General features: G+C 38.5%; 1 protein-coding gene across 1 annotated transcript in view; it reads left to right on the top strand.

The window, feature by feature from the left end:
- sptlc1 (serine palmitoyltransferase, long chain base subunit 1) overlaps window positions 1–18,823 on the top strand; it is a 57,791-nt gene continuing 38,968 nt past the window's right edge. Inside the window, exon 1 of the mRNA XM_057321903.1 lies at window positions 1–80. Coding sequence (XP_057177886.1) covers window positions 27–80 — 54 coding nt within the window. The 5' untranslated portion in view covers window positions 1–26. The remainder of the gene's footprint in view (window positions 81–18,823) is intronic.

The following is an 18,823-nucleotide window of genomic DNA, read 5'->3' as shown; positions in this document are numbered from 1 at the left end:
ACGTGCGGTCATGTGACTCAGTCAAGATGGCGTCGGGGCAACAGTGGGTGTTGGTGGAGATGGTGCAAGCTTTTTACGAGGTAATTGTAAACTTTTTTCTTGTATTTTTCTTTCATTCATATGCAGACTTCGTGTGTTTTATCCCCACATAGCACTTGTGCATATAGTCTGTGTTTGGAAAAAATCACCATCACCTAAAGTCTTCGTTGTAAACTCATTGTGCTGTATAACTCCAGGAAGTAACGTTATAGAACCTTGGGTGTCAGGTGTATCTCTGTGAATCCCACTTTACCGATTTTGCCACGGTAACCCTAATTTCTGTTTGTGTTGGTTATTTATTGGTACAGTGCTTTCAGAAAAACGTTCACATTAGCCATTACAAAAATGAAAACACTTACGCTAGACGATGTTGTTAAGCATTATGTAGCTCTTTCAGTAGTTTACAAAAAGCTACTGGAGTTGACCTTGTACTTTTTAATTTTGTTTTATTGGATTGGACAGTCATCAAGTTAGGAAATTAATTTTGAAGATCCACCGTTAGGTCTATGGGGTTTCATGATTGTAGCTCAGGACTGAAACGCAGTTTGGTGGTGGTGGCGAGACTACAGCACGAGCACACAATGCATCGTTGCATTATCCCTGAACTTTTGATTCACTATAAGTTTGTGTTGTGTACCTTATGCACGTATGCGCCGATTACCAACAAAAAACAGACATATACGGTTGGGTATGGTAAGAAATTTTCCTATGCCGGTTCCAGTTTTGCCCAATGATTTCCGATTCCATTTAAATTAACTAAGTTTTTTTTTACTATTTTAGCTTCATTGAATGTAGTGTTGCTGTAAGGTAGTAAGTAATGTTAAGTAATGCTTAAGTCCATCAATCACATGTTCTTCAAAGTTGATTTTTTTTACACTATCAATTAGGGCTGCACGATATTGAGAAAATATGCGATATGCGATTTTGTTGTTGAATATTGCGATAACGATATTTCTTGCGATATAACATTTCCTAGAGAACTGCTATTTTTTATTATTTATGTATATGTAATTATCATACTGAAATAAACAGGTAATATATATTCTTCTGATGTAACTGACAAAAGACATTAACGTTACATACAGATGGATAAATTAGGGCCATATCATTTTTGCATTACCTAAATTTGTTTTAATATTTCTAAGTAGTGTTTTTCTCCTTTTTTACTATACAATAGTGGTATTTTTGTCCACATAAATTACTGTAGGATACTATAGTATTTACTATAGTAAACTGCAGTAAAATTCCTACTATATTGTTTTTGAACATTACTATAGTATACAGTGTTTATCAATTTACTACAAGGGCACTTCAATTTTCAATAGTACACTACAGTATTTTTTGTCTGAGTGTTCAATTTAACAGGACTTTTATTTTGACGGGTCTTTGGGAAGACGCTTGTTTGCAGATAGCTTCACTCAAACACTAAAACGCTCATAAAATAAACTCTCAGAGCAACTCTGGAGATGAAGTTCATGTGTTCATATCCTCATACAGTGCAGCGCAGATACATCCTCGACTATCACTCGTGTTGTATCGGGGCTCTAGAGTGCGACCAATTTGGTCGCACATGCGACCTCATTTCTCAATGGTGCGACTAAGAAAAATCTGAGGTCGCACCAGTGCGACCAGCTGTTCGAGGGAGAAAAAAAGTCTCCGCGACTCTGAAAGTCTCCCTATGATTCAACAACAGACACACATTAGGCCCATATCGTGGTGTAAACCAATCAGAGATAGTGAAGGGCGGGCCCCCCTCTGATTGGCCGTGTTCCAGATTTTCCTGTACGTGTGTGTACCAGAGGTCACGTTAAACGAAAATTCTCTGTCATTGACAGATTTTTTTTACCAGTGACTGAAAAATCATTTTGACGGATTACAATGAGGGCAATTTGTAACTCCCCGTTTCCCTTCATTAGAGCGTGATATGCTCGCAAAGGGATGTGCGTGTTTTCACCTGTCATTGTTACCGACTAGACATATGTGATGTGATCTGGGAAAGCCCGTCGGATGTCACGCTGGGACGCGGGAAAGACAGTTCACCTATCAAAGTAAACCACATAACATGAAGAATGAAGGAGTAGCAATGCACATTTCCCGCCAGTCCTGTGTAAACTACGGCATGCAAAGTTTTTTATACAATGTTTTCGTGAGATGACAGAGCTCCCCGTCTGCAGCACCGGGAGTTATCCGATCGCAAAACATACAAGGGATGATCAAAAGACCAGACACTATGCACATGATAAACAACGTAAAACTTGCTTCACTGCTTATTAGTTGTTATCCGTAATGTTTGCTAGTTTCCTTGTGTAGTGATAATGGCAGAGCTCTCGTAAGTGTGCCCTGCACCATTTTCCTTACTTTCGTTTTATTCAAACGGTTTTGTACAGTATTTTTATAGACTTCAACACTGGGAAATGTTTTTTTATTAAATTGTTATTAGAGTAAGTCTTTTACTACTCTTAAGTGACTTTTACTTGTGATACTGGACTGTTGTGCTTTTATTTTCATCATTTAACTTTAAACCCGTTTTCCTCCAAATTCCGTTCCTGAAAATCATAGCGCTTCAGCTGACCTCAGCCATAACTTTTGTTACATACACAAGGTATGAGCAAAATAAAAACTGATTTGGAAAGGGCTTGAATATGGTATCAAAAACTGTAATATATAAATTTGCACCATGTGTTGGGTTTTCCCAGATCGAATCACATATGTACATAAACATTAAAACATTAAATATATAGATGAATATAAACAACAACGGCTTTATTGGGCATTCAGTTGTAATAAAATACAACAAGTTCCGAGACGCAAGTACAGCATGATGATGTCACGAACATACTAATTACCACGTAAAGCCACCTTGCACCATAGTGACGGGTAATAATAGATTATGATGGATTTTTTACGAGCCTGTCAGTCAAAATAACGGACAATAAAAAAGTCTAGCGCAACCTCTGGTGTGTAATAGGGCTGTGCGATTTGGGGAAAATTTCTAATTGCGATTTTTTTTTTGACAGACATTGCGATTGCGATTTGATTTGCGATTTTAACTTTTCTAATTCAAGCTTCAGCTCAATATTGTTGTGTGGAGCACAGTATGGGTATAATTACCCTGCTGAAAGAAAGCAACAAAAAAAACATTACAGAAATTCTAATTGTTTCCATTAAAACCATTACAAAATTCATTTTTGTAGTGTGTTTTGGGCATTATTCAAATCGGGCTTACTGTTGTTCAATTGGTTCCCAGCTTCAAGATTACATCACACCAATAGAATCCAAATACCAGTGTACACTATTATAGTTTCCATTAAAACAAATACAACTCCCATTGTAACCCTTAAATCCATAACATTTTCTATTGTGTTAGTGAATTATTAAAATAGTTCATAGGTTACATAGGCTGATTTATTATTTTTTAAGTATGTGGGATTTTTTAAAACAAGTAGAATGTGCTGAATGTTTAATTTCATCCAAGTGAAATTAGCAAAACAGTTAGATAGAATTTACATTTGTTTGAAACGCGGAGCTAGGCGTGAGTTGACACAGGGTGCGCGCGTGCGTCAAGGCAACAGGCTGTGTGTGCGCATCAAGTTTAAACGGCTCGTCCGCGAGACGCGCAACACGGGGAAGAGTCGCGCGAGTATGAAACAGGCTATGTGTGCGCATCAAGTTTAAACGGCTCGTCCGCGAGACGCGCAACACGGGGAAGAGTCGCGCGAGTATGAAACAGGCTATGTGTGCGCATCAAGTTTAAACGGCTCGTCCGCAAGACGCGCAACGCGGGGAAGAGAGCGAGTATAACACAGGCTGTGTGTGCGGTCTTCTGAATTGGATGGTTCTTTAGTATTTATTTGCCTAATATGATCGATCTGACTCTGCAGATGCCATAATAACACACTCTCTCTCTCTCCCGCTTTCTGTTTTGTTTTTTTTGATTAGGCATAACGGAGGTGCGCTCACTCTGTTGGTTAGCAAGAATGCCACTCAAAGCGGGCTTGGAACAGACGTGTTTCCTATATTTCACATCGTTTCCACATCGCAGCCTCTTGCGATTAGCAAATCGCAACGTCTCACATCGCGATTGCGATTCGATTTCGATTAATCGTTCAGCCCTAGTGTGTACGTTTGAAAATGCGTGTGCTGCAGTCAGACAGAGAGGTGAGTAGCCTATAGGCCCGTCAGTTAAACAGAGTGGGTGTAGCTGCGGATGATGAGAGAAGATAAAAAGAACGATTGACAACTTTTTCGTCAATAATGTTAAGTTAAGGCCTGATCCGTCCGAAAATCATAAGCAATGCTCTGACACGGAGCCATCAACCTCCCAGGTTATGTCCATTTATCTTGAGATGTTTTAAATTTCAATTCAGTGAAGCACTTTAAGCATCAACACTTTTTCAGTAAATTACCTTTCTTGTAGAATTGTGCTTCAAATAAAGAACTTTATGTTGACCAGATTGTTAGTTAATCCTTTCAATTCCAAATCAAGTCAATTTTGCCTATATGGACAGCGATTTAATAAAAAAAGTGAACTGGTAAAACTGCGGTGTTAAATGCGATGCGGTCGAAAATTTTGGTGCACCTAACTTTTGTGCTGGTGCACCTAAGAATAAAAGTTAGGCGACCAGTGCAACTAGACATGTGCCCGGTTAACCGCGGTTACCACTAAATCCTGCTGAAACCGAGTTGGCTGCGATAATGCAAAATATCGATTATTTTATTGATGCGTTGCTTGTCCGTGAAGCACGGCTCTGGGATCAGTAGGAAATGCTGCTCGATCTAAAAGCAGTGTGAGTTTAAGTCGCTTATAAGTGCATTTAAAAAAGCAACACCTGTCAAACATGATCATTATAAATATACTTTATTATCATGAAAATACCTGAGCAGGCTTGAGGATCAGTGATAAAAACATGTCCTTACGCATTTCCTAGAACTACTTGTGTTATGGTCTTCTTCTGCAGTGCGTATTTGGAGTTTCTGCACGAGAGCGCCCTCTGGCTTTCGGATGCAGCAGCATTTTACCGTACTGCAATCACAAATTGTGCATAAATCACGTGATATATATTTTCGGTTAACCGGGCATATGTCTAAGTGCAACCAGTGCAAAAAGTTAGTCTAGAGCCCTGTGTATGTTAAACTGTGCACATAATTCACTCAGACACGCAGAACAGCAGATGACATTAGGGATGCACCGAAACGAAAATTCTTGGCCGAAGCCGAACATGATGTGAAACACTTGGCTGAAGGCCGAATAATACCGAACACCGAACATGGTTTTTTGCATTTCTTCTATTTATTAAGCCATTTTTTTCACTATTGCACAAACTGAATAGTCAAAATGTGCTTTTTTAATTTGTCAATCAAAATCAATCAAAATTTATTTATAAAGCACAATAAAAACAACAGCAGTTGACCACTGTGCTGTACAACATTACTAAAAGGACAATAAATTACAAACAGTTTTTTGTCTTGCTTTTCAATAAAATACAACTTAATATAAAATTGAGCAAAACAAAGTAAATTCAAACAAAAGATTGAGCCCTCTCCCTTCATGAATAGCCTATATTAATTAGGCCTATAACTGACTGCTAAAAGAATGTAATGTAAGTTACTCTGTACCCCTACAACAAAACAGTTCATTAAAAACTGTCATTCCACATTAGGCCTATAAAAATACGAATAAACTAAAACTGTTGGATTATTATATGCTACATTGCAAAAAGATTTGAGAAAAAAAAACATCCAATGCAAGCAATTCTGACTGATGCTGACTGACAACCATTTCAGTTCACGTCTCTCCTCCAAACTCGGCCCACAAAAGCTGACCGTTCTCTCAGAAGGTGCACTCGTAGCCAGGATGCACAGAACATACTTGCGACCACTGTATGGTCCTCTCTCTCTCTCTCTCTCTCTCTCTCTCTCTCTCTCTCTCTCTCNTCAGACACTGTAATATTCTCTGGCCCCCTCATGCTTATCGTGGTGATGAGATTTATAGCAGATTATCATCACTAAATGGCTGGTTGTCTGAGTGGTGCCTGCAGAATGATATAGTTTTTATAAATAACTGGAAGAGTTTTGAGGGCAGACCTGACCTGTTGAAACGAGATGGTCTCCATCCCTCCTGGGCTGGGACTTCCATCCTGTCTAGAAATATGGCAAAAAGTCTTAATGCTAATGCTAAAACTTGACTCGCTGGGGCCCAGGTCAGGGCAGGGAGCAGACAGTATGGCTTAACCAACTGTCTGCTTGCCGTCTCACGTCGCAGAATACACAAAATGTACAACATGTAGTAATCCGTTCTCCCAAACATCACAAAATAGAGACTGTGTCTGTCCCCCGGATTAGCAAACATAAAATAATGCGTAAACCTCTTGAAAGTAATTTAATAAACGTTAAACAAACTAAACATGAACAAAATACAGATAATCAACTGTTACGACTCGGATTGCTAAATATTAGATCTCTCTCTAATAAAGCACTTTTTGTTAACGATATGATAACAGATCATAAAATAGACATGCTCTGTTTGACAGAAACATGGCTAAAACCAGATGATTATATTGCTTTAAATGAATCTGTCCCCCAAGATTATTATTATAAACACGAGCCTCGTCTAAAAGGCAGAGGGGGAGGTGTCGCAGCACTTTACAATAACTCTCTTAGCATTTCCCAGAAGTCGAACTCTAAATATAATTCTTTTGAAGTCATGGTTCTTCATGTTTCAACACCTAATACTAAAGATAAAACACTTTTTAAATTGATTCTAGCTATTGTATATAGGCCTCCAGGGCACCACACAGATTTTATTAAAGAATTTGGTGGGTTCTTATCAGAACTAGTACTGGCCGCAGATAGACTCCTTGTCGTTGGTGACTTTAACATCCACGTAGATAACGTTACAGATGCCTTAGGAATGGCTTTCAAAGACACTCTTAACTCCATGGGCATTAGTCAACATGTGTCAGGACCCACTCACCTTCGTAATCATACTTTAGATTTAATACTGTCTTACGGTATAAATGTGGACGACGTTAAAATCCTTCAGCAGAGTGAAGACATTTCGGATCATTATCTGGTATTATGTTTGCTTCACTGGCCTACGGCTGCAAATAAAACTCATTGTTACAAATATGGTAGAACAATAACTTCAACTACCAAAGATGCGTTTCTCGATAATCTGCCCGAATTGTCTCAAATCATGAGAAATAACGTTGAAGATCTTGACATTACCACTGAAAATTTTAATTCCACCTTCTCGGTAACGCTAGACAAAGTTGCTCCACTACGTTTAAAGAAGATTAAAAATGGCAGCCCCACACCGTGGTATAATGAACACACTCAGGCTCTAAAGAAAGCGGCCCGAAAAATGGAGCGCAACTTTAAGAAAACTAAATTAGAGGTATTTCGTACAGCATGGAAGGATAGTATTCGAAAATACAGGAAAGCCCTAATAACTTCTAGATCCGCCTACTTTTCATCACTAATAGAAGAAAACCAGCACAACCCTAGGTTTTTATTTAACACGGTGGCTAAATTAACAAAAAATAAATCGTCAGTGACTTCTGATCCTGTATATCAGCATAGCAGTGATGAATTTATGAACTACTTCACATATAAAATCCAAGATATTAGAGAAAAAATTATAACAATGCAATCAGAAGTGAAACCCGCTGAACAAACTAACTACAGCGCCCTTAAGGAGAAAATGCAATTATTTTATACCGTAGATCAAGATGAGCTGTCTAAAATTATTAGATCATCTAAATCAACAACATGCATACTAGACCCTATACCTACAAATCTACTGAAAGAGATGCTCCCAGAAATTATAGATCCTCTTCTTGGTATTATTAACTCATCTCTGACATTAGGACATGTGCCTAAAGCATATAAGGTGGCTGTTATAAGGCCCCTTGTCAAAAAACCCCAACTCGACCCTAGAGAACTAAGGAACTACAGGCCTATATCGAATCTACCTTTCATATCTAAAATTCTGGAAAAAGTAGTTTCAACTCAATTATGCTCCTTCCTCCAAAGGAATGACATCAATGAAGAATTCCAGTCTGGATTTAGAGCATGTCACAGTACAGAGACTGCTTTGATCAGAGTTACAAATGATCTGCTATTGGCGTCTGACCGAGGTTGTATCTCGTTATTGGTGCTGCTAGACCTTAGTGCTGCATTCGATACCATTGACCACAGCACACTCCTACATAGACTCGAAAATTATGTCGGCATTAAGGGAATAGCTTTGAAATGGTTTAAATCTTATTTATCCGACCGTTTTCAATTTGTAGCAATAAACAATGAGGTGTCACGCAAATCGCAAGTCCAGTACGGTGTACCACAGGGCTCAGTCTTAGGGCCTCTGCTCTTCGCATTATACATGCTACTAGGGCTGGGCGATTAATCTAAAAGTAATCAAAATCGACATTCAGAACCTATAATCGATCAAATTTTTCCAGGTCGATTATTCTCGATTACTTTCCCTTTAAAAACACTACCGCGTGTGGAGTCACGTGACCCCGCTCGTTACGTCACGTTATTCCGCCGACATGTCGAGCATGGAGAGCTTAAACACTGAGACAACTGAGCAACAAGAGCAGCTTGTACCAAAGAAAAACGCAGTCTCCGTCGTTTGGACACATTTTGGCTTCAGTAAGGATGACATCGAACAAAATGAAGTCAGATGTAGACACTGTAGAAAAACAGTTTCGACGCCCAAAGGTAACACCACCAATTTGTTTCAACACTTGGAGCACAATCACGTTACTGAATATGAACAGTGCATGGCTCAAAAAAAACAAAAAGAGACTGACAAGCGCCCAGCAACAAGTGCCTCCGCAAAGCAGATGTCGATAACACAAGCGTTCACAAATGCCACACAGTATGAGAAGAGTTCAAGAAGATGGAAAGAAATAACTGACGCTATTTGTTATTACATCGCAAAGGATATGACTCCCTTGGCTACAGTGGAGCGAAGCGGGTTTAAACACCTCGTTAAAACTCTCGACAGAAGATACACTGTGCCATCGCGATCACATTTTTCTAAAACTGCGCTGCCAGACATGTACAAGACATGTTGTAAAATGTAGCTGCTGAACTGAAAAATGTTCAACACTTTGCAGCCACATCTGATCTCTGGTCAAGTAGGACGATGGACCCATTCTTGAGCCTTACTTTGCACTACATTGACGAACGATTGGAAGCTGCGCCAGAGATGCCTTGAGACGGCATATTTTCCAGCCGATCACACGGCAGATATGATTGCGCAAGGTCTGAAAGATATGCTTTCTAATGGGACCTACGACGGAAGAAAAACTTTCAGCCATTACGACAGACAACGGTGCTAATGTTGTCAAAGCTGCTGCGCTTAATGAATGGATAACGGCAGCAGTGTTTTGGACACCGACTACACCTTGCAATTGGTAAGTACACGTCAGCTTAATTAAATATAATAGCATTGGGATGCTATCTAATTGGGCATATCTGGCGTTTACTATATTCTGGCTACGCTAAATTTGTTCATAAAGCACCTTTATAAATGTTACAATATGCTTGATATTGACAGTGTTAAATGTTAAGTTCACATTACAATGTAACAGAACACTACATCATTAAAGTAAAAATCATTGTGTTGTAAAAATGTGTTGTTAATCTGATATTATTTAAGAAATATAAGAGGCTCATTCATTTTGGTACTGTTAAAGCTTCAGGTATAAATAAAATATTGTCAATAATAATAAAAAAATTATTAATTTTGTGTGTTTCAGAAAATGGATTGAAAGATCAACGTGTGACACGTGCAGTGAGGGTGTGCAAAAACATAGTCAGTGCTTTTTCCTATATCTGGAAAAAAAAGAAGGCATTAATGAAGGTCGCAACAAGAACTGAACCTGCCACAACACAAGCTAAAAACAGCATGCGTTACCAGATGGGGATCGATGCAAATGATGGTTGCAAGAGTCCTCGAACAAAGGAAAGCTATTACTACAGGTCCTTTCTGAAGACAAAAAATCCAGGCACCTTGTTCCATCGTGGGCTGACCTGGATGTCTTAGAGGCTGTCAGCAAGGCTCTTTCACCCTTGATGGAGTTCACAGACGCCCTATCAGGGGAAGAGTATGTGACCATTTCATTTGTAAAGCCTGTACTGCACATCCTCAATTCACGAGTGCTTGCTGAGGAGGAAGATGATGTGGAGCTGACTAAAACTATCAAAACCAGCATCCTCAGGTATCTTAAGGAGAAGTACTCATATCCTATCACAGAAGAAGCTACTGGACACAGCCAGTTTTGTTGATCCCAGATTTAAAGCTACCTACATTTCTGCTCACAATGTCCCCACCATTCAGGAGAAAGTGAAAACAGAGATGGAGAAGATGTCAGAAGCTGAAGTCTGCAGAGAAAGTCAGATTACAGAGACTGCAGAACCAACAACTTCATCAGCAGTAGCAAAAAAGCAAAAGAGTCATTAGGAAGCTTTTTTAAAGGGAGTGAGGCAACACCTTCAGCTACACCCACTCTGTCACTTCAGCAATCGCTAGAAGCAGAGATGAGCAGCTATTTGGTGTCCCCCATGCTGGATAGTGAGGCAAATCCACTGGACTGGTGGAGGAAGCATCATGTACACTTTCCCACTCTAAGTAAGGTGGCAAAAAAGTATCTCTGCATACCAGCTACTAGCTCCCCATCAGAGCGGGTTTTCAGTTCGGGCGGAAACATTGTTACATGCCTCAGGTCCTGCCTGAAACCTGAAAAGGTTAACATGCTCGTGTTTCTTAGTAAGAACTTAGAGTAAATTCAAGATCACTAAGATCACCTCACTGCAACAGTGTTTAAGAGAGTTCTATTTTCATTACAACAATCTGTTGTTTACATTGATACATTGCACATTAAAATATTTGTTTACAGAAGATGCACAAGAAATGCACTGTTTAAAATATTATTTACAGGATATACAAGAGTTATTTTATTTAGAAGAGATACTGCTTATTTTCTACTTTTAATATGAAAAACATTGAAAATAATTTATTTTGTTTCCAAAAGTGCAAGTTATTTATTTTTACTTTTTTTATAAGAACAAAGTGACTGTTCGTTTTAGACAATGTGTGCTTTAATTTCAGTTGTTCAACATTGATGTTCAATAAATAATCATAGATAGTAAATAGTGTGAGTTTCCTTCAAATATTTTAAAATCAAGTAATGCACCCTTCATTCAAAAATCTCTCACTTGTAATATGTGAGCATATTTACTGTACAAAACTTGTCAGTGAACTATGAGGGCAAAAAAATAAAAAATAAAATAATCGTTCATTAATCGTAATCGAGTTAAAATGTTCAATTAATCGAGATTTTGATTTTAGGCCAAATCGCCCAGCCCTACCATGCTACCTCTAGGAGATATAATAAAGCGACACGGAGTTAGCTTTCACTGTTATGCTGATGATACTCAACTTTATATTTCCTCGAAGCCTCATGAAACACAGCAGTTCCATCGAATAATGGAATGCATAGTCGACTATAAAAAACTGGATGAGTAACAACTTTTTATTACTGAACTCGGACAAAACAGAAGTGTTACTTATTGGACCGAAAACTGCTATAACGTAACAACCAAGAATACTGCTTAACTATTGAAGGATGTTCCATAAAACCCTGTCGTCAGCAAAGAATCTTGCGTTCTATTCGATAGTAATCTGTCATTTGAGAGCCAGTCGCCAACACCTGTAAAATTGCGTTTTTCCATCTTTAAGAATATATTAAACTACGTCATATGCTGTCAATGTCAGATGCAGAGAAGTTAATTCATGCAATTCATGACATCAAGACTAGATACTGTAATGCACTGTTAGGTGGTTGCCCTGCAGGCTTATTACAAAAACTCCAATTGGTCCAAAACGCGGCAGCTCGAGTTCTTACATCGTACAAAAAAGTATGAACATATTAGCCCGGTTCTGTCAACCTTGCACTGGTTACCTATAAAGCATCGCGTTAACTTTAAAATCTTGCTTATTACCTATAAAGCCCTTACATGGTTTAGCTCCTCAGTACTTGAATGAACTCCTTTTGTATTACAGTCCTTCACGTGCATTACGCTCTCAGGCGTCCTGTCAGTTGGTAATACCTAGAATTTCAAAATCAAGTGCAGGTGGTAGATCCTTTTCCTATCTAGCGCCTAAACTTTGGAATAGTCTTCCCTGCACTGTCCGGGAGGCAGACACACTCTGTCAGTTTAAATCTAGACTAAAGACGCATCTTTTTAATCTTGCATACACTACTCTTCCATAATATAAATCTTCAGAGGGTTTAGGCTGCATTAGTTAGATCAACCGGAACCAAAAACACAACTGATGTACTTGTTGCATCAAAGAGTACAGAACAGTACTCTACTCTCAGCCAGTCTTGTCTCATTGTTCCAAGGTTACCACAGCGAGCAGGATGCAGTTCATGGCCTGACCTGATGGTAGAGCGGAGAATGGGAAGTGGGGACCTGACAAGAGCTGAGATGATAGAGCTGGATAAAGAAGGACGCGGTCTCTTGACATGTCTTCACCACAAAATTCAAATGCTATTAGATTATTAATGATAATCTTAAACTATAATTTTGCCTGCCGGGGGGCTGCTTTAGAATTTTAAAGTTTTACTTAATTAATATTGCATATAGGAATTTATAGTCTGTTATATTTGACCTGTGCTTCTCTCTCCTTTATCCTAAATGTGTGCTCTCACTGAGCGTGTGTGTGTGTGTGTGCGTACTTGTCTGTGTACGTACGTGTGTGTGTGTTGTGTGTGTGTGCGTGCGCATCTGTGTGTGTGTGTGTGTCTCTATGTCTATGTGTGTTAGTACGTGTGCATATTGTGTGTGTGGAGTGTTTTGTATGTGGGTATGTCTGTCTTCTGTGTTTTCAACCTTTTCTTGTTTCTGCAGGTACAACTTTAATTATTTTGCTTATAGTCAATATGTCTCATGTACAGCTGCTTTGTAACAATGAAAATTGTAAAAGCGCTATATAAATAAAGTTGAGTTGAGAGTTGAGTAGAGTTAAGTGTTTTTTTTTTGTTTTGTTCCAATACACACAAAGGGAATAAACATGTGTATAGCAAAACATGTGTTAATGCAATACTTTTCTGTGAGAAATACTTGATTTTCTGGAAAAATTTCAGGGGTGCCAACAATTTTGGCCATGACTGTATGTGTAGAATAATAAGAATATGTGCATTAGACAGAACTGTGTCTTTGTCGTGGTTGTGCTTGTTTGTGTGTGACAATAATCAATGGCGCACCGCAATGAGTCCATGCGGACACGGAATCCTGTTATTTAAATGTCATCTAGGGATGCACCAAATGTTCGGCCACCGAAAATGTTCGTTCGAATATGTGAAGTGGCCGAATAAATTTTACCGAACATGACTCGTGATATGATCAAGAGAGAGATCATGATCATGAGAGAGAGAGAGAGAGAGAGATCCATGTTTTAAATATACTTTTAGTGCCAAATTGCAAAGAAAGGTGAAATATTTTCCCTTAATTTATTCATATAAATAAATGTTTTTAAATAAGAAAACCAAAGTACATTTTATACTGATTTAAGGCTGGAATACACTACAGGACTTTTGCTCAGATTCTGCCCAAATTTTCAGTCTGGACTTGTTGCACAAAGTCTGGCTAGCCTGCAGATTTTATCGCGTGTCAGATTAAGAACACTGGGCCCAAGGACCCCTTTCATTTTGCCACGCCATGGTGTCTTCTGCAGTATTCATTACATTTTATTGCTATTATTATTATTATTATTATTATATTTCATTTTCCAATTATTTCATCTAATTTTCTATTATAGTAATTTAATCTTACAATTAAATATAGGTATTAAATTCTATTTTATATAAGCACAAGTTTGCATACTAAACTTTCCAGGCTATTAAAAAAACATTAACATTAACTCAATATTTATTTCTTAATATTTTATATTCTAACAGGTAGGAAATATACAGACATTTTACGAAGTTCTCAAACAATCTTTAATGCTAAATTAAATACAGAAGAATTCTCATTAAAGCAACACTGAATTCCTCTTCTTTTGTTCTTTGATTAACATTACAGTGACAGGAGTGACAGCAGCAGGTTTAAGAATGCGGCCCATTTAAGAGCTGCTGCGTTGCGTTTTGCCGCGTCCCACAGCTAGAAGCTGTCTACACTGAATGCGTCAAAGCAACCGTTTTAAATCGCGCTTAAGTCGGTAAAAGCCTTTACATGAATAAGAGCGTGATGAAAAAGGATGACAAAACAAACGGATTCTGCGTTAATTGCGTTAAATATTTTTACTGAATAAAAATTCCATGCTTCAACGCGTTAACATTGACAGCCCTACTAATTTCCTTTTATTGTAGAAAATAAATATTTAATTTCTATTTTCTATAAGCACAAGTTTGCAAAGCCTACTACACTTTAGGCTTAAAGAAATTAACATTAGCTCCAGATAACTTCAAACAAACAGATTTCCAAAATCAGTAAAAACATTTGCAATCACTTCCTTTAGGAGTATTTTACAATAAATAATTGAAATGGGGTCTTAACATTTAAAAGTCTTTTGAATTTAAACTGAGCACAAACCCCTAATGATATTGTAAAAACCATGCTTATAACGATGTGACATGGCGCATTCCAGGAAAATCTGTGTTAAATGGCTCAGTCGTTCTTGTCTCATTGGTGACCGCAAACGAGACTAAAAAGATAACTTTGGAAGGAGCGCTCTTCACTCTTCACGTTTGTTATGGATCAGATGGCGCAGTGGCGGAGCTAGAGTTTTTTATATATAGGGTGGCCAGAGGGTGGCCAAGGCTACTTCAGGAGGGTCCACAGACCATGACAGAAAATGTGTGTTTAACCCTGACCTGGTATCAAATTATAAAAAAATAAATAGGATTGCTGATAAGAGGTACAAGTGATAATTTACTTCTAAATGTATGTAGATGAAATAAACAATAAAATACAAATAATGAAAACCTGCTTAACCCTGATAACTTGTTTAATTTAAACAGAAACAAAGCAGCACCAGAGGTGTCTTTAAACTGCTGTGGATCAGAGCAGCACATATATGATAAAACAAACTCAATCCATAGGACTGCAAGATTAAAAAAAATCGTTGATGCTGATTATTGCTCTTGATGTTGTCATCCTGATTATTACTTTCAGATATTAGGATACATGAACACTTGTCACGCTTTACACGCTACAAAACAAGCCGAGAAGCGTTTATGAATTATTGTATTGCCGTTTTACTGCTATTTTGATTCTCTAAGGAACATAAAAAGCAGTTATTCAAACGGGAAATGTGTAGAAAACAAACAAAGAACATCCAACATCACTAAAACACTCAATGGCTTCAGGTAATACAGTAAAGAGTCTGACTAATGAATCTCTTTCTTACATCGTATCTGTACGCGGTTGTTAGTGATAAACTTTTTGAGCGTGACGCGCTTCAGCACAGCTCTTCACCGGGTGAATCATTTAAACGCCTCTGATTGGTCAGAATATTCATACCCTGAACTTGATTGGCTGTAATGCTCAAAGCAGCAGCAGAGCAAAGAAGCTGTCATCCACATTCGTTCATTTTCACCTAAATCTTATTTAGATTGCGACTGTCATAGCTAGTTTTTTATTATGCATGGACTATTTTTCCTCTTTTGTCTTGAACTTGGAGAGCAGATTTGTTCACCTTGTTGTCATTTTTTCCAAAGCCTCTGTTAATTTCCGAATTAGGTAGATAACACTATAATGGTAAGGTTCAACAAAAAAACGGGTCGGACTTGAAATGGCTAGCAAGCAAGCTGGTACTTTTGAATATTCCATTTGTTTAGCAAATTGCAGCGGTCCATTTCCTTCTTTTCTCTCTTTTGTCAGTCTTTAAAAATAAATCTCAGATTTCGCGCTGTACAATCCATCGCACAACTTTTTTCCGTTCTCATTCTCAACTAGACTCGCTTGAATTTCGTGTGCGGTGACGTCACATGCAAGCATGGGCCCCAAACGTCAAAATAAAAGCGTTGTTCAACGAAAGGTGAAATCAGATGTCAATCAACATAAGTAGCGAATCAAATTTTGGGGTGGCAACCAGTGTGGCCAGTTGGATGTCAGGGGTGTTCAGTGCCACCCTGGACCCCCCTCTGGCTCCGCCAGGGTGGGTGATGCTAAATGTATATTGCCTTTGCACCCAGGAATTTCTTCCCAGAAAGAACTGAAGTAGTTGGTTAGTTTCGGAATTTTAGCTTTAAGATTAACCTCACGTTTTTCCCTTTCAACTTTATTTCTCCTTTTTGCGCACCACTATCACTTTTTTGACTACCAGAGAGCCAAACGGAAACAGAAAATGCCAGCGAATCACAATCCTCACACATGGATGATGCAGATAAGAAAGCTTCAGGTGAGTGTGTTTATCATTATATGGGCTCTGACAATAAAAACTCTCAGATGATCTGGGGCCAGTCTGAATGATGCACAGGACAATGTGTATTTAAGCCTTGCCAATTTCATTATTCAAGTGCAAGTGATGTGAAAGAGGACTCAGTTCAGTACATGCACACTGTTAGAGAAGTTTTGTGTGGGTGACACACATATAAAGTGCACAAGCCACTCTGACAGTGCGTACATAAGGAATTAAAAAACTTACAAGCACGTGCGTGTGTGTGTGTGTGTGTGTGTGTGTGTGTGTGTGTGTGTGTGTGTGTGTGTGTGTGTGTGTGTGTGTGTGTGTGTGTGTGTGTGTGTGTGTGTGTGTGTGTGTGGCCAGCACTCAAACAGACAAGTCAAAACTGTGCATGTTACAGTGAAGGAGTGTGAAAAGCTCTTTGACAATGTGTTGGTAGTGCCACAAAATATCATTGCTTTTAATTTAGCTTTTAATCTTTTCCTTGTAACTTTTACTTTTACATGCAATAACTTTAGAAGCCCTCTATTTGGGGTCTACAGCAGTATATTTGGAATTCAGTGTGCAATATTCTGTAGCCTAAGAGATTTCTTAGCTGGGGCTTCCAACACTTTGCAAAGAGACCTAGTTTGCAAAATGTGTTTGATCGATAAAAGCAAAGAAAATACAAAAAACTAATGTACATTTGAAAAAAGAAAGCCAAAAGATGTATTGGTCACTTAAAGTGATGTTAGCAAGTGGAGTCTATATTTTCTATATTAACTTTTGTATTATATTTTCCTAAATGTTCCTTGATAAAAAATAGAGAAGAGTATATATATATATAAATAGTATAAATATTTGAAAATGATTGACTACAAGGCCAGGCTTGTTTTTTTTTTTGGAGGAACTCTGGCATTTGTCCCAAAGATCTTCCACTGTCATGTTGTGCCTTGGCGACATGTCATATCCCTGTTCCTACCCATGTCTTCTTGACACATCCCTCCAACCTTGGTCAGATCCACAACTGCCATCCTCAGGCCTCAGAATAGTGATGAATTCCAACTCTTTATTTTCTGAAAGCCTGTTGTTTTTTTGCCTGCCCTGCAATCCATGTGATACACATCTAGAACACTGATCATCTCTCTCATGGCAGCTCATGCAGTGCAACTATCATCACCAGCTTATTTCATTGGAATTCTTCCATGCCTGAGTGTTTTGTATTTCAAATAATGAAGTGGAAGACCTTGGGAGAAGAGCATCAGAATCAATCATTAATGGCAGCTCAACACCGCCTCCCTCTCCCCTGTTACCAACAGTTTATGTTTTAATCTAAAGTGTGATGGAGGTGATCATAGTATTGGATCTTCTCCCTATAGGAGCTAAAATACAGCAATATGGATATGTCTTTCATTTTACAAGGTATATAATNATAACAGGAACAAGAGACACGGGAGAAAACGGGGAACATCAGAATACTCGGTGACAGGTCAGACAGTACACAATACGGGACCACAGGAATACAGTACATACGTACAATACACGAGCACAGGACAATGAAACATGAGGGTATTAAAGGGAAGACAAACAAGAGGGATAATACACAGGGGCAGGTGATGGGTAATCAGACAACGACTCAGGGAAGATACAAGGAAACGAGAGGGGCGGGGCCAATGACGAGACACTGGAGAGAAGATATTATTGTCAAAAGGACAATAATATGTTTCTCTCCACACATAACCAAAGGCTTTGCCATGACTCTGCTACAGGACCAAGAAAAACATGACTAAGTGAAGCAGAGCCATGACAGTTTGGTAATATCAAATAATAATAACATAATTTAGCAGATAATGATGAACACTCTCACCTGATACTGTCAGTGTAAACTCATCACTGTGTCTGATGATCCTCTGATCCTCCTGTTCCTCTACAGGTGTATTTACCTGCGTGCAGACTCAACAACAGGAATGATTTGTGTATTTCTGTTGTTATTCTCATGTATAATGATCTTTACTATACCATCTGTACTGCCAGCCTAGTGACGATTTCTCCCGCATTGATGACCACATGTGAGAGTGACAGTTCTCCTCTGAATACATGTTCATACAGGCCGTACAGACGATTGAGCTCGTTTGGTCTTTCCTGTATAATGACAAACAATTCACACTATATACTGTACTGTCAAATAAACTCTTGTGTTTTTCTACATCAGTGGTCTCCAAACTATAATACAAGGTGATTAAAGCGGGTTACACAAACTTTCTATTATTAAAGATTCAGATAGCATTTAAAGGGCCAGGCAGTGAAAACTTTTTGCAAATTACAACCAACCGCTCACTCCACCCCTCCTGTTCAAAACACTACGACAGCTGACAGAACATG

The sequence above is a fragment of the Triplophysa rosa genome, linkage group LG22 (assembly GCF_024868665.1).
Source record: "Triplophysa rosa linkage group LG22, Trosa_1v2, whole genome shotgun sequence".
In the NCBI taxonomy this organism is placed as follows: Eukaryota; Metazoa; Chordata; class Actinopteri; order Cypriniformes; family Nemacheilidae; genus Triplophysa; species Triplophysa rosa.
The sequence above is the reverse complement of the archived record's forward strand: the minus strand, read 5'-3'. Positions and strand labels throughout refer to the sequence as shown.